General features: G+C 43.2%; 1 protein-coding gene across 1 annotated transcript in view; it reads left to right on the top strand.

Annotated features, from left to right (window-relative positions):
* Positions 1-8,952, top strand: part of lamc3 (laminin, gamma 3) — a gene marked incomplete at both ends in the record, with an annotated part of 114,877 nt that extends 105,925 nt beyond the window's left edge. The window contains 7 exons of the mRNA XM_080847483.1: positions 360-576; positions 1,019-1,162; positions 1,437-1,539; positions 2,834-3,036; positions 5,277-5,453; positions 6,540-6,639; positions 8,714-8,952. Coding sequence (XP_080703609.1) covers positions 360-576; positions 1,019-1,162; positions 1,437-1,539; positions 2,834-3,036; positions 5,277-5,453; positions 6,540-6,639; positions 8,714-8,952 — 1,183 coding nt within the window. The remainder of the gene's footprint in view (positions 1-359; positions 577-1,018; positions 1,163-1,436; positions 1,540-2,833; positions 3,037-5,276; positions 5,454-6,539; positions 6,640-8,713) is intronic.
* Positions 8,953-16,567: the final 7,615 nt, after the last annotated feature.

Genomic DNA, 16,567 nt, shown 5'->3' with positions numbered 1-16,567 from the left:
AATAACATCATAGTCCTGGATCTGACAATCACGCCTTTCCCTCCCACTGGACACCCATCCCATCTGTTACCTGTAGCTCACTGTGTGTGCGTGTGTGTGTTTGTGTGTGTGTGTGCGTTTGCGTGTGCGTGCGTGTGTGACTGTGTGTGTGCATGAGTGTGTGAGCCCGCAGAGAGGAAACCTAGGGGAAACTCTTTGTTATTTTTCTTGCTTTCTAAACTAGTATTTTGACATTCTCTCTCCTTTCTCTCTCTCCCTCTCTATTTTCTCCCTGAGATTCTTTCTCTCTTTCTCTTTCTCTCTCTCACTCTCCCTCTCTCTCTTGTATATGTCTCTCATTCTCTCACCCCCTTGCCCAGCCTGTCAGACATGCAGCAGCTGAAGAGGAACCTGTCCTCCCAGGTAAACCAGAGTCTGGAGGCTTACGTGACTCTGACGGAGCAGCAGGATGAGGCGGCGGCCATCTTGAAGAACCTAAGCACCAACACCTCCTCCCATAGTCTGCCTTTGACAGAGTCTAGTCTTAACACCAGTCAGACCAATGAAACAGCAAAGGATGAGCTATTTCTACCACAGGTAAAACAATACAATACACCACAGACACTCAACACAGGTCAGCAAACACACTCAAAACATACTCAACACATACTCAACACATATTACAGGTGAGACCAGTCCCATACTCAACACATTTTACAGGTGAGACCAGTCCCATAGTCAACACATATTACAGGTGACACCAGTCCCGTACTCAACACATATTACAGGTGAGACCAGTCCCATACTCAACACATATTACAGGTGACACCAGTCCGTTACTCAACACATATTACAGGTGACACCAGTCCGTTACTCAACACATATTAAAGAAGTCATCATCAACAGCCAACACACAGTCTCAGCAACCAATAAAACATCAAGAGAGAGTCATACTCAACACAAATGAGTCTAGCCAGTGTTCCATTAGCACTGTAATGCCCTGATGGACTCCACTGTCACATGTGGCGTGTGGTTTCAGGTGCTCAGCCTCCAGAACAGGACCTCAGAGCTGGATGTGCTGCTGCAGTCTAAAGAGGAGCTGTTGAATAAGACCAGAGAGGAGCTGGAGACCGGCATCAAAGAGGGCCAGAAGAACATCAAGACCATCCAGGAGTTCCAGCAGGTGGGGTCAATCACACTACGCCACATATTAGCACTTCCAGGGTCACTGGAGACCTCTTTGTTTGGGTGTTACTTCCTGTTTGATTAGATATTTCATTTAACCTCTGTTTGAGGAGAGAATTAGAAGTGGAATCTTTCTTGTCATTCTGCAGAGTGAATTCATTATTTGAACAAACTTTCTGCTGTTAAAACTCAGTTTCTCTTTCTTCTCATCCTTCCCTCTGTTCTCCATCGACTCTTTTCTTCCTCTCCTGCTGTCTCCTGATCCTGTGAAGTTAACGGACCTAGCTGAGGGGTTAAAGGTTGCGTCCCTGTCGTCTGTGGTGAAAGCGAAGGAGGTGGAGTCTGAGGCGTCTTCTCTGCGGAGGAATCTAGAAGGTATTGTCTCATCCTCCACCATCCTCCCCCAGCCCTCCTCCCCATCTGCCCCCAAAGTCTGTCTGCCCAGTTGCCATGCCAACAAACTCACACTCTCACCCAGGGTCATTCCACCCTAATCAGATCTCTGGACGAAGACCACGACAGACAAACAAACTCACAGATAAATAAACAAGCCCAAGACTGGCTTCAACTGAGTGCTCGGGGAGGGGGGGGGGGGGGGTAGGCAGCCATTCCATCGTTGGCATGGCGATTTGTTTGTCCTTTGAACAAACGCTGCCCTGATTGCATTTCTGCCCTGCGCTCTGGAAGTCAGGCACCAATCATGGGCACTCCACACATGCCAGGCTCCCTCGAGTGCCCAGACTGGGAAAAGTGTGTTTTGGCATATTGTTGTGGAGAGGCAGCAGGCAGGCGTGTGGGCAGCCATGAGTGTGGGCCTCGGGCCTGACATGGAAACCGTGGGCCAAACAGTCTGTGGAGAATGGAACGAAAATAGACTTGGCCGAAATCCTACAGTGCAATCTAATTAAGCATAGAACAATAGAACCGAATTAAACAGAAGAATGGAACAGATTCAGATAGGAGAGAATGGAGTTGGATGAAGGGTTGGAGCAAAGTAGAGGTAGAGAACGTATAGAATTATTTATCAGAAATAAACCACAGTAAGAAGAGTGAAAGGAAATTATAGAATTAGCATAATTATGCCATGCTGCATACTAAAAACTAAAAACTAACACAGCACAATAACCACCTTGTCCTTGTCTTTCGCCTTAAAACACAACATATGCAAAAAAAAAACACAGCACAACACAACTGAACAAATCGGCAAAAAGCTCTTAAGCCTCTTTGCCCTTCTCCACATTACGACCCGACACAACACGACGCGACACAAGCGCCCATGCAGACAACGTAATGGCCATGCACGGCCTGCAGGCAACAGTGAGGAAGGACGATTGATTGACTGATTACCCACACCTGGGGAGGCGTGGGGGGGAGAAAGGATCAGTGGACACCTGAGTCTCTCTCTCAGCTTACAGACGTCAAACCCCCTAGACACGCGTTTTTCTGACATACCTTGTATGGACGCGTAATTTTGTAAGATAACCTTTTTGTCTGCCTCCAATGTAAATGTTGCAGTCATGAGCTGGCAGTAGCAACAACAACACAACACAACTGTACACTGTACACAACTTAAACCTCCTTGTCCTTCTCTCCCACACCAGAACACCACACACAGCTGTCCAAATCACGGAGAGTTCTTCATGTTTACTCTGCCCCCCTCCCCCTGTAGGCATGCAGAAGGAGTGGCCCCGTAAGCAGGCCCAGACCAAGGCGGCGGTGCGGAAGGCCCGTGTGGTAGAGGAGAGGGTGCTGACCGAGGCCAAGAAGAAGACTAAGATCGCCGAGAGAGTCGTGCAACCCGCCGTGAAAAACGCCACGCAAGCCAACATCACCGCCACCCAGGCGGAGGACACCGCCAACACCGTCTCTAAGGTGAGAGAATAGTGGACCCTGTAGCATGGCAGCTGCTGTTAGGTCAGGTTAATGGGTTTCTGGGCACATCACTGTCACTGTCCTGCTTTCAGCTTACAGTCTCTGAAGTGTTGCATGTTTTTTGTCATTGATTTGAGTGGTCTTGGGTTTGATGTACGCAAAAATCTATACCTCACCTCAGAGCTGAATAAAGTGATGACTCACATCTGGCAACACAGAGTCAAATCTGGCAACGGGGATAAATCAATTAGTGGATCAATCCATGAATAGGGACCTTCATACCTTTCAAATAAATCCATAAAGAGCCATCGCAGTGCATTTCAGCAGAGCTAAAACTGGTTTCAGACCTTTGTTTCAGTCTCCACCTGCTGTACTCCACCTGTAAGACAGGTGCTCGTCGACGTACCCTCTAGACTCGCCTCAGGGGGAATCCAAATACAACAAACACTCTCGCTCAAACCTCTTGGTCTGACTCCAGGGGACAGACGTGCAGAGATGTTCACTTGGATAAGCCCCGCATCCTGACACACACTTCTGCCTGAGAGCTTTCATGCTGCATGCACAAACATGCAACGTGCGCCAGGGGAGACAGCAGGGATGTCGAGAGAGAAAGCTGCCAGTTGGAGAAGAGGACACAACCGATCCTTTGCGTGTAATGTCCACATGTTTGCTTGAGGACAAAATGGCAGCCATCCAGCCCATCGCACACAGGAACCAGGCCGCAACCTTGCCACAGCTGGCCCGGAGTCATTTGTAGTAATTTCAGTCTAATTGGGCACACCTGATCTGCTATTTCATGTGGTGGGGCAGGTGTGTCACAGCTAGTGTCAGAGTGTCAGGGGTACATTTCCTGAAAGAGCTGTTGTGCACAATCATCCTGATGAGTAGGAGAGCGTGTGCTCAAAGTAACCGCTTCTCCATCCTTTGATGGTTGCCGAACAACGGCTTTCTGGAAGTGCACTCCTGGTTGGCACTGAACGGGCGCTGAGGTTACAGTTACTTAACCACTTATCGCTACAGAACTGATGTCCCCATTTTAAACAAAACAACCCCAGGCAGAGGAATTGGGCTTTGCACAATAAATTAAGCTTTTCAGACTAATCACAGCTGATGCGTCAGTACTCTGTTGCTTTATTCAGACGTGGTATCCACTAAAGACGATGCCTACTGCTGCGCTATCATTCTTGATTTGCTTTCAGCTTTAATGGACCCTCATTTAAGTCATCTGATTCCCTGCAGACTTGTCATCCCGACTCAATGAATTTACCTCTGTAATTTAGAAATCCCATTTCATGAACATATTTAATGGAATATTATTATATACTATACGGTGGTCAGAAGTAATTACTGAACGAACTGCTATCAACAGTCAGTAACTGAATTTTTTTTGACAAACTGCACAGAAGTCTGAATAGCGCATACGTTTGATCACTGGTTGTATTGGTGCTTGCTATACACGACACAGCCACGTGCAGGGCTCATATATCTCTGACTGAGTGGCACCCACACCCCCTGAAAATTGTTTTAGTAATGTAGTGTGTGCCTGGAGCAGCCACTTACGTATACACGTCATAACTTATACTGATATTGACTTACTTATACAGTTATTTACTAACTTATAAAGTTATTTACTTTCTTATACAGTTATTTACTTACTTATACATGTACTTACTTACTTATACACTTATTTACTTACTTATACACTTATTTACTTACTATTTATTTACATGTATACTTGTACACTTACATTTACAATTACATTTAGTCAATTAGCATATGCTCATTAGACGAATGCAGCATCCAGAGGGTAACATTTGCCCTTACAAGAGCATACTTGTTAGGGCAAGCACTTTGGGCAGGCACTTTGAACTGCAACTCTTGTACGAAATGTTACATATAAATAAAGTCTTACTTACTTACTAACTTAGTGTCACTGCACTGGATAGAGGCCAGTCTGTTAAGTAATCGATATGCTCAGTCTATTTATAATGGCATGGTAATATTTACAATTTAACATGACAATGTGACTTAGCCGATAACATGCGCATGCCGCTATTACTTACTTACATACAGTCTTACTTACTTACATATATGCTTACACACTTACTTACTTACATACTTACTTACTTACTTTCTGACATATATACTTGTACACTTACTTACTTATATACTTAAACACTTACTTACGTGCTTGTAGTGTTTGCTTATTTGTTCATGTGTTTGTTTGTTTTGTGAACCAGAATGCCAAAGCGACCCTCACGCAGACAAAGCAGACGAAGGGTGTGTCTACGCAGCTGAGGTCGTCTGTGGAGGAGACAGAGCAGCGGCTGAGTGAGCAGGAGGACTCCTTCACGCAGATGCTCTCGCAGACGCAGACAGAGGAGGTGGAACAAACTGCTATTCAGACGTACCAGTTGGTGGCGCTTTAGTTACTATACAGTTATTATACTTCCATCTGAAAGATGAGCTGTGCGTTCAGAATTTCTCCAGTGCAGACATCAGATAGATAGGCTGGATCAGTGGTGTAGTCCAGGGTATACGCAGGTATAAAGAGTATACCCACTTATTTTTCTGTCAGCACTGAGTATACCCACTTCTCAAAACAGGGTGTTTATCCTGTGCTGTATGGGCTGCTTACAAAAATTAAGAGTATACCCACTTCTCCCGGGACCACTACACCACTGGGCTTGATGGAATGCTATTGTAAACATGCATCAATAAAATATGTACATATAAATGCATTTCTTGTTGCTATATGGAATGCTAAGGCTGTGGCTGAGGTGGCTAGTTAGCCACACTACTTACTGTTAAAGAGGACATCATATGCAAGTTAATTAGCCTATTTGTCTAAGTTAGTTGACGAACATGAGAAACAAAATCCATTGGTTGATATTCGATGATCAATCTGTCTTTTAACTGATGCTGCTTATCTGCAAACGCTATAGGCTAGGCTACATCTTTACTGATTTTGTTGCCCTGCTTTAGCCTTTAGCCTTTAGCTTTTATCCTAACGTTATATTTCACAGGCAAATAGTGCTGATGTGCAACACACCTAGCTTAGAAAAGAAAATGACCTTTTTTCTCTCTGTTTGTCTCTCATACTGTGGGTAAAGCTATCTGTCTAACATAAACATGACTATACTCAATCATGACAGCACCACCGCAAGTCCTTGGTTGACCCTCACTATCATAAACAAAAAATGTCACTGAATCTGAATTGTTGAGTGTATTTTGTCAGCGATTTCAGTTGTCTTGTCAGCCAACTAAACTGTTATTCGCATTACATGTACAATAATAGTTAGTCAGTTTTGGTACAGTACTTAATAACACATTTTTAAATGCACTAGCTCAATGTGAAGTACATTTTTGAAAGTACACTTCCAGCATACTACCTTTCCTCCAGAGAACAAAGGCCCATCATTGAGCTGATCAGTGTTTTTGTGTGTCATTAGCTCTGAATTGCATAGTCATTGGTTCCCTTTGTTCTGTCCTATTTCTGCCAGCCTGGGGCCTCTCTGGGGAGTGTGCTGGAAAAGATGGAGTCTGCGAAGCTTCAGCTGGAGTCATACACACACACACTGGCAGTGCTGCTCACCAAATTAGGTGAGTGTGGGGAAAGGGCACCACCTAGTGGTTAATATCTATATGTAATTTTGCTGTTGGTGTTTTGGATGCTGTGCACATCGTTTTGCAGTTTCAGAAGCAACACAGTGACAGTGGCCAGGATAAAGAGCTTAACTTCTGTTGCTGGTGATGCCAAAACAATTGCTTTGACTTCCCTCCCATTAGTTTTTGTCTTTTCTTTCTCTTGTTTTCAGTTCATCGATTTTCTGCGTCTCCTGATAGTTCTTCAAAGAGTCACATATGACCAGATACTTTAAATCCACTCAGTTTCTCATTCTTTCCTCACTCCTGATCTTCTATTTGGCAATGCACATGTGGCTGTGACGTCAGGTACTGATGCAACGCTCACGTGGCTATACCATCACGTCCTGATGCCATTCTCACGCGGCTATAATATCACGTCCTGGTGCAATGCCTTTGTGGCTATACCGCCATGTCCTGGTGCGATGCCCTTGTGGCTATACTGCCATGTCCTGGTGCGATGCCCTTGTGGCTATACCGCCATGTCCTGGTGCGATGCCCTTGTGGCTATACCGTCATGTCCTGGTGCGATGCCCTTGTGGCTATACTGCCATGTCCTGGTGCGATGCCCTCGTGGCTATACTGTCACATCCAGATGCCTTTCTCAAGCAACTATACCGTCACGTCCTGATGTCATCCCCTCGTGTTTATACCATCACATCCTGATGCAATGCTCATGTGGCTTTACCAACACATCCTGATGCTAAGAAGGAAAGTTTTCAGACCCTTTAAAGTTTTTTTCTCATCAATCTACACACAATACTCTTACTCTTAGTTATGACACTTGCATTTGAGCATCCAACTTCGATCAGTGATCCTTGAGATGCTTCTAGAACTTGATTTGGAGTCTACCTGTGCATAAATGATTTCAGCGAACATCATTAGGAAAGGCATACACCTGTCTATATAAGGTCTTACGAACTTTTTAAAGCAAAATTTGAACATACGAATAGGAAATCCTTAGTGGAAACACAAAGTTGAATTAAAAAATCGATTGGCTAGAGGGGCGTGGATTAATCCTTTAAACGATATTTTTCTGTATCCTTCTTTCCCTCAATCCTGACTAGTCTCCCAGTCCCTATCACAGAAGAACATCCCCACAGCATGATGCTGCCACCACCGTGTTTGACTGCAGGGGTGGTATCAATGAAGTGATGCTCAGTGCCTGGTTTCCTTCACTCATGCTGTTTTGGGGAATTATGGCCTAGTAGTTCAATCTTTGTTTCATCAGACCAGAGGATTTTGCTCTTCATTGTCTGAGAGACATTTAGGAGCTTTTTGGAAAAATTCTAGTGAGCGGTCATTTTAGTGAGGAATGGCTTCTGTCTGGCCACTCTCCCATAAAAGCCTGATTTGGAGTGCTGCACTGATGGTTGTCCTTCCATAACGTTATCCTATGTCCACAGAGGAACTCAGGATCTCATTCATAGAGACCATTAGGTTCTTGGCTACCTGTCGGATTCAGGCCCTGCGTCCTCCATTGCCAGATAACGCTCTACGGACAATTCTCTCAACCTCTGACATACACCATTGACTGTGTGACCTTATTGGTGTGTGCCTTTCCTATTTATGTCTAACGAATTTAATTAGGCACAGGTGGACTCCAGGAAAGTTGCAGAAGCATCTCAGGGACCAATAGATGGGCTTCCATTCAACTCAATGGCATATTTTAAGCGCATTCATGAAAATGCTGTGCACGTTTCCATCCTCCGTGTTATGCTAATTAAAAATGGACACTCTCCTAATCAAGGGAGGAGTTGTGACCAGCTGTGGGATCAAAACGTTTGGTTGTCAGAGCAACGTTTAAGGAAACACCTTATACAATTGTTACAAATGCAAATTTATGTGAATTTCTCTCTCTCTCTCTCTCTCTCTCTCTCTCTCTCTCTCTCTCTCTCTCTCTCACAATCAATGTATTTCTGCACACACTTTCACTTGGCCCTTCATTTATGTAAACACATTATACTCCTCACCCCCTTCTTCTCACAATCTCTCTTTTTCTGTTTTTCTCACTGTCTCTCATGGCCCTCAGAAGAGGACTCGTCTCTGGACAAGTTCGACCTCATTCTGAACGAGACGGCCACCCGCCTGCTGATCCTGAAGGGCAGCGTGGAGAGTTCGGCTCTCTCCGGGAAGATCCAGACCCTGCGGACCGCCTCCCAGGAGCAGAAGAGCCAGATGGCCCGAATGGACCAGGACCTTCAGGAGATCCGGGAGGAGAAGGCCAGCCTTCAGGACATTGTGCTTAACCTCCCCAAATCCTGCCCTTAACACAAGACCCTGTGACAGCCATCAGCACACTGTATCACCCCAACATTAGAGTTTATGAGATATAATGGGCATCATTTAGTTCCAGGCCACTTGTATGCACAGTTTTATTTTTGTACCTTTTCTGCGAGGTCCTACTTGTTTACAGAAACATAAGGTGTAGTGACAAAGGAGAAACGTTTTCAGATAAACTATTGACTATAACTATACCAAAGAGGTCACTCCAATAAAACATATAACTAAGCGATTGTGTGGTGGTCTTTTTTTATTCTCAAAGCTTATGCAAGTGAGAGCAACTTGTGGTTCTTGTTTTGAACCTCATGTCATAATGAATGTGAAGGGGGATAGGAGTGAATCAGAAGACACAGGCGCTACAAAAGAACCCTGTCTGTTCTTTAGGCCTTCAACTGAGAGAAGTGTGAAGTCCCAGATCATCTTCACCACCCATCAGCCAGCTAAAAGGGTTGGTTTAAGTAATAACATCCTAAGGGCGTTATGTTTGGAAGATCAGTGATGTTGAAAGGTACGATAGTGATTCAGCATGTAGAGGAGTCGTTTAGTTATCGGAAGGTTGCTAGTTTGATCCCAACTCTTCTTCACCAAGTGTCGAAGTGTCCTTGAGAAAGACACTGAACCCCCAACCACTCCTGATGTGCAGGTTGGCAACTTAGATAGTAGCCTGGGTAGATGTCTGAGGCATTCACCTATATAGCGCTTTGAGTGCTCTATGATTAGAAAAGCGCTATATAAATGCAGTTCATTTACCATTTGAAAGAGAGTGGTGCTGGTGTCATTAGGTGAAAGTCTGATCTCATGAATTTAGGGTTTTAAGGTGAAATGTTTTTAGTTTCAAGTCCCAGCCTGGAGCTTTTGATTGTGATTTGAGCCCTGGACAAGTCTGATGTTTGAGCGTTGGCTTGTCAGGGAAGGTATCCCATATTTGCACAAGAGCCGGCTCTGTGCAGAGCCTCACTCAATTCATGTGTTCATCTCTTTGAGAGGGCCCAGTCCAGCGCTAGGCCATTAGCTTCAGACTCCTCAACCGCCTGGAGAGAGCGTGGTCTGTGACACATTTAGTGCTGTCAGAAAAGAAAGGGTATTTTGGAGGGGGTGGAGGGTGTTAGGAAGCAGTTGGAATGATGGTGGTGGAGATGGCAGTTGGGCTTGAAGTGTTCTCCACCTGACAGGTTCGTTTAGAGTCGAGCTCACATGGCTTCAGGTTGTGTAATTACCTATCAGGTCTTTTGCCTTCTCACAATTCACTAGCACCCAGACGCACAGCTCAGAATTCTGAGCATGTTCTTTGCTTCCTGTTTTTCACTCACTCTTCTTCTCTCCTCCTCCTTCCTCTCTATCAGTCTCTTTTTCCTTTTCTTCAAGTCTTCATCTCCTCATCTGTACTGCCCTCTACTATTTTCAGCTGTCAGCCTCGTGTCAATTTGTCACTCTGTCTCTTTCCTCAAACTGCCACAATTCTTGCTCTCTCTCTACGTCTCTTTCTCTCCCCTTGTCTTCTCAGCTATCTCCCCCATCTATCTCCCCGCTGCAGCTCGTAGCCTCTGTTAGCCATTATTTTTGCGGTGAAAGAGAGAAGGGAAAGATGTCAGACCAACCTGGAGCTTTGAGTGCTGTGATATCTGATGAATAATGGACACACTGCCTCTGTGGCAGACCAAATCGGTCCCCCGAAATTAAGTTTGATATAACAGATATGTGCTCACTATTCCAGGGGGAATAGGAAGTAGGCTACCATTTTTCCATTCCATTCCATTTATTCATTTAACTCACACTACATGGGGTAGTCTGGGTGAAAGTCTAATTAATTAAGCTTGAGATAAAATAAAACAGATTACCAAACCCTTCTGACAGAGCTGACTTAATAAAAGGCACAAATGAATTATAATTGTTAATAAACATTGCATACTTTTACAATACTCAAACAAACACAAATTACAGTGATACAGTGATACAGGCATAAAACAGATTTCCCAACAAATTTACAAAAATGCTTATATCTTTTGTGTCCGTGTGTCTGTCAGTTGTCTGACATTTGTTTGCATTTAAATGTTAAAATATTGTGAATCATATTTTCCATCCAAATTACATCAATTACACAGAAGGACCTACACATAATAAAAGACGTGCCTTTCTGTGGATTTAGTCTTGAATGCTATTTACCCCATACGTGCACTTGGCGACGGCGCTGAATGAGACTTGATTGTTATAGTTTAAGTAGCAGACCCGTTTTTTGCAAAGCAGCTTACAAAATATTAGATACAGTGAGGCCATGCGCAGTAATAAGAATAATGCAACAAAATGTATTTAAAATAGGCTATGTATTAAAATAAACCTGTAAATTACACACAATACAACACCAACAATAAATATAGCTGCAAGCAGCGATGGCGGTTTCCTCCTCCAAACCTTGCGAACTAGGGAAAAATGTAATTTGTGACAATTTGTCACTGTATAGAAAAATCCATGCTGCAGACTTGCCAATGGGATATTACATTTCAAATCCAACCTTTACAATGCTTTTGCCCTGAAGTTTAGACTGAGTGGAGGTTGTGTGTGTGCGCTTACCCTGTGTGTCTGTGAGAATGTATGTGTGTGACACCAAGCTGTATTTCTGTGAGAATGTGTGTGCGTAAAACAAAACCTGCGCGTGTGTTAAGGGGAGACTGAGTGTGTGAGATTTAGGAGCCGCGCGGATGAGGAGACAGAGAGACATTCTATAGAGAACCACCCTAGCAAGAAGTCAAGCATGCATGTTTCAAATATTCACCAAAAATCTACTTTTCATCTTACAGTCAACTTTTTTTCAGATTTGTGTACTAAACACTCTCAAGTGTCTTCATATGAACTTGTGATTGAATCAGAGTTTCACTTTTTGACCTGCAGATATGTAAACAGGGGCGGCCCTAGCACATTTGGCGCTCTAGGCGAGCTTCACTCCTGGCGCCGCCCCCCCCCACGAAAACGGAAAACTTTCAAACGCTATTTTGCCTTGTAAGACTGCAATTATTTCACATAAACACAACAACGATCGCAGCAAATAGACTGTGTTACCGTCACGCACCTGTATAAACTCAGTCCCAACACAGTACAACGACATGCAATAAGAACAGTAAGGAACAGGTACATCGTTAGTTCATCATCACACATAGAAAATGATGCGCCCGCCGCAAGGCATTATGGGGCGACTATGCCGGCACGTTACAGTATGTATTCTCATTATTTGTTAAATTTAGCTTTGTGGCGAAATTTACTTTTTCGCTTCAATGTCGTTAAAAGAATAAGTTAATTTGCGCATAGGCCTACGTGACATTGTTGGAGGAAGTTGGTTTTGTAATTAGTTGCAGCAGACGAGGCGCTGTTGAGCGGCTGTTCCCATAAATCCATGTTAATGTTCGTCATTCACAATAATGTTTGATAACCTCCTGAAGAAGTTGTATTAATTTGTTCCCACGTGTTGTCTATCTGCTCATTAGGTTTCCTCTGGTAGGAGGTAGCCTATTGTTATTGTAGGCTTTCTTATGTTGCTGCAATGGGAGTCAATGGCAGCCCCTAGAACCATATGGTAACTTTTTGTGAAATTTGGCACACTCATTAAGGACAGTCCCTTCTTCATTCACACCAATTTTCATGGCTCTCATTAGACCACTCTAGCGCCACCAACAGGTCAAAGTTGGACTTTTGTAACACACACAACTTTTGAACCGTATGACCGATTTTCAAAAATGAGGTACCATTGGATTCCCTAGATCAAGACGAATTCAACACACCCTATGGCGTCAATTTCCGGTTATATAGATTTTCCGCTATTTCCGGTTTTATCAAAAACCTTTGAAAGCCTTCTCCTCCTACAATTTTTGGCAAATCTTCTTCAAAATCACCAGAGATGATCTTCAGACCTAGCCTCACAAAAGTTATCAACAGAATTTTGATCCTCACAACCGTTTGTCCGGTACAGCCACTCAAATTCAGCAGAAAAGCGGCCAAACAGGAACTGAAGTCATATGTCAGCAAATATTTGAGTGAAATTTACGCCACAGGGTGTGTTTAATTCGTCTTGATCCAGGGAATCCAATGGTACCTCATTTTTGGAAATCGGTCATACGGTTCAAAAGTTGCGTGTGTTAACACAAGTCCAACTTTGACCCGTTGGTGGCGCTAGAGTGGTATAATGAGAGACATGAAACTTTGCATGAATAAAGAAGGGACTGTCCTTAATGATTGTTCCAAATTTCACAAAAAGTTACCATATGGTTTGTCCGGTACATCCACTCAAATTCAGCAGAAAAGCGGCCAAACAGGAAGTGAAGTCATATCTCAGCTAATCTTTGAGATATCAACACCAAACTGGTATGTCACTTGGAAGAGACCACAACATGTTCCCATGTGCAAAGGCAACTTCATATCTTGAAAAATGATTGATATAAAGCAAATTGGATACATTGTTAACGCTAAAATAATGCTTTACACATCTGCAGGTCAAAAAGTGAAACTCTGATTCAATCACAAGTTCATATGAAGACACTTGAGAATGTTTAGTACACAAATCTGAAAAAAAGTTGACTGTAAGATGAAAAGTGGATTTTTGGTGAATATTTGAAACATGCATGCTTGACTCCTTGCTAGGGTGGTTCTCTATAGAATGTCTCTCTGTCTCCTCATCCGCGCGGCTCCTAAATCTCACACACGCAGTCTCCCCTTAACACACGCGCAGGCTTTGTTTTACGCACACACATTCTCACAGACACACAGCTTGCTGTCACACACATACATTCTCACAGACACACAGGGTAAGCGCACACACACAACCTCCACTCAGTCTTAACTTCAAGGCAAAAGCATTGTAAATGTTGGATTTGAAATGTAATATCCCATTGGCAAGTCTGCAGCATGGATTTTCTATACAGTGACAAATGTTTTTTTTTTTCCCTGGTTCGCAATGTTTGAAGGAGGAAACCGCCATCGCTGCTTGCAGCTATATTTATACACTGTTTCTCCAAAATTAGTTTGATCTCTGAAATACTGTGTTCATTAATGTTTTCATGATAACATATTGTAGCAACCCTTAATGTGTAGGCTATTGTACATCATAAGCACATATCCCTGCACCTCGCGAGGTTACAACATCATTAATTTCACCTGTCTTTACAACGGTAGAGAGAGCTATTTGGTGTGTTTTGTAATCCGGCCCGTCCAATCATGCACGCCGTTCTGTCAATACCAATGAAGAACATACCCCTCCGTTTTTGATTTTTGGCTCTTATACCCTAATGTTAGATTTAGTTCTTAATGTCAAAATATTGGTTGGAGATATAGAAGGAGCGCCAATGTGCCAGCGTCCGGGGGAAAAAAAGGAAATTATTATTGTGTTTTTTTTTCTTCTTTCGGGCGCATTATTTGGCGCTCCCCCTCTAGATGGCGCTCTAGGCGGCCGCCTAACCCGCCTGTAGGAAAGGCCGCCCCTGTATGTAAAGCATTATTTTAGCATTAACAATGTATCCAATTTGCTTTATATCAATCATTTTTCAAGATATGAAGTTGCCTTTGCACATGGGAACATGTTGTAGTGTCTTCCAAGTGACATACCAGTTTGGTGTTGATATCTCAAAGATTAGCTGAGATGTGACTTCACTTCCTGTTTGGCTGCTTTTCTGCTGAATTTGAGTGGCTGTACCGGACAAACCATATGGTAACTTTTTGTGAAATTCGGCACAATTATTAAGGACAGACCCTTCTTTATTCATACGAGGTTTCATGTCTCTCATTATACCACTCTAGCGCCACCAACGGGTCAAAGTTGGACTTGTGTTAACACACGCAACTTTTGAACCGCATGACCGATTTTCAAAAATGAGGTGCCATTGGATTCCCTGGATCAAGACGAATTAAACACACCATGTGGCGTAAATTTCACTCAAATATTTGCTGACATATGACCTCACTTCCTGTTTGGCCGCTTTTCTGCTGAATTTGAGTGGCTGTACCGGACAAACAGTTGTGAGGATCAAAATTCTATATCTTAACTTTTGTGAGGCTAGGTCTGAAGATCATCTCTGGTGATTTTGAAGAAGATTTGCCAAAAAATGTAGGAGGAGTAGGCTTTCAAAGGTTTTTTGACAAAACCGGAAATAGCGGGAAATCTATATAACCGGAAATTGACGCCATGGGGTGGGATTAATTCGTCTTGATCCAGGGAATACGATGGTGCCTCATTTTTGAAAATTGGTCACACGGTTCAAAAGTTGCGTGTGTTACAAAAGTCCAATTTTGACTTGGTGGCGCTAGAGTGGTCTAATGAGAGCCATGAAACTTGGTGTGAATGAAGAAGGGACTGTCCTTAATGAGTGTGCCAAATTTCACAAAAAGTTACCATATGGTTCTAGGGGCTGCCATTGACTCCCATGGTACAAGAATAATAATAATACCTACGATAACAATAGGTTACCTCTTACCGGAGGAAACCTAATAATAACATGCAGTATTAATGTGACAAGTTGGCCCAGAGGAAGGGAGTCGGACACAAAGATGTATTACTCACTCACTCACTCGCTCTAAAGACAAATCTATCGCTCTAAAGACAAATCTATGGCGTTCACTATGCAGCGAACCAGACATTCAAACAACGGGCAGATTTCGCACAGTAGCCTATACATTCCGAATTTTATTCAAAAATATTTAGCTCAAATGCACTCTATATTTTCAATGTTATTCAAAAGTTTAATTTGGCTTTTGTTCCATTACTCATCACTTGATTTATTTTGCTGTAGAATTAAGAAGTAGGCTATATAATAAAAAGTTAAACTAAACCGAAACCATTTGCAGTGGAGTCTATTCTAAAGGTTCTCAACCACTCAGACATAACTTAATTGTAACGTCTTCTTCAGTACGTTCGTTGTTGTAGCATCGTTTTGAATGGACAGCACAACAAATTGATGATTGATGTACTATAGTGGACTATATAGTCGGTAAGAGGACATTCCGAACATAGCTCCAGTTCTGCAGAATAGTTTGACAAATGCGGTAAACATTGCCATCTAGCGGTGAAAATACGCCACTGACAAGTGTTTAAGGTGGAACCAACACTTACAGTGCGACCTTTTGATGTATGTTTTTATAAGCACCTACTTTTGGTATGATCCTAAAATTAATTTGGTGATGTCAAAAGCACACATGTCCACGCTATGCACCATGCCCACTGTCCACTAGCCGTCCAGGCTATGCACCATGTAGTTCTGTAGTCTTGGACGGAACACATTGCAAAAATGCAAGAAATGCTTTCACAGCATGACATGGCCAACAGTTTGTGGTATTTGCAAGGTTCTGCCTACTTTTAGGGTAAATACTTAACTTATTATAGACCAACTCCATCATGCTGCATGCTGTGTTATCTTAAAACATTTATTTAGATTATGGAGTCCCAACAATATTGTTTCGTGCCTTGTTTCGTGCCTGGTGATGGACTGTTGTGGGTGACTAGTCTGTTATCGTTCAGGTTGTGTATTCCTTTTGTGTCCGGTAGAGAATGTGTGAATATCCATCATTAGTTATGTGTTTCATTCTGGATTTCCCCGGCCGAGCGTGTCAGTTAGGTTCCTTCTGTGTG

The sequence above is a fragment of the Sprattus sprattus genome (assembly GCF_963457725.1).
Source record: "Sprattus sprattus genome assembly, chromosome: 11".
In the NCBI taxonomy this organism is placed as follows: domain Eukaryota; kingdom Metazoa; phylum Chordata; class Actinopteri; order Clupeiformes; family Clupeidae; genus Sprattus; species Sprattus sprattus.
Note: the sequence above shows the minus strand (reverse complement) of the source record. Positions and strands in the feature narration are given on the sequence as shown.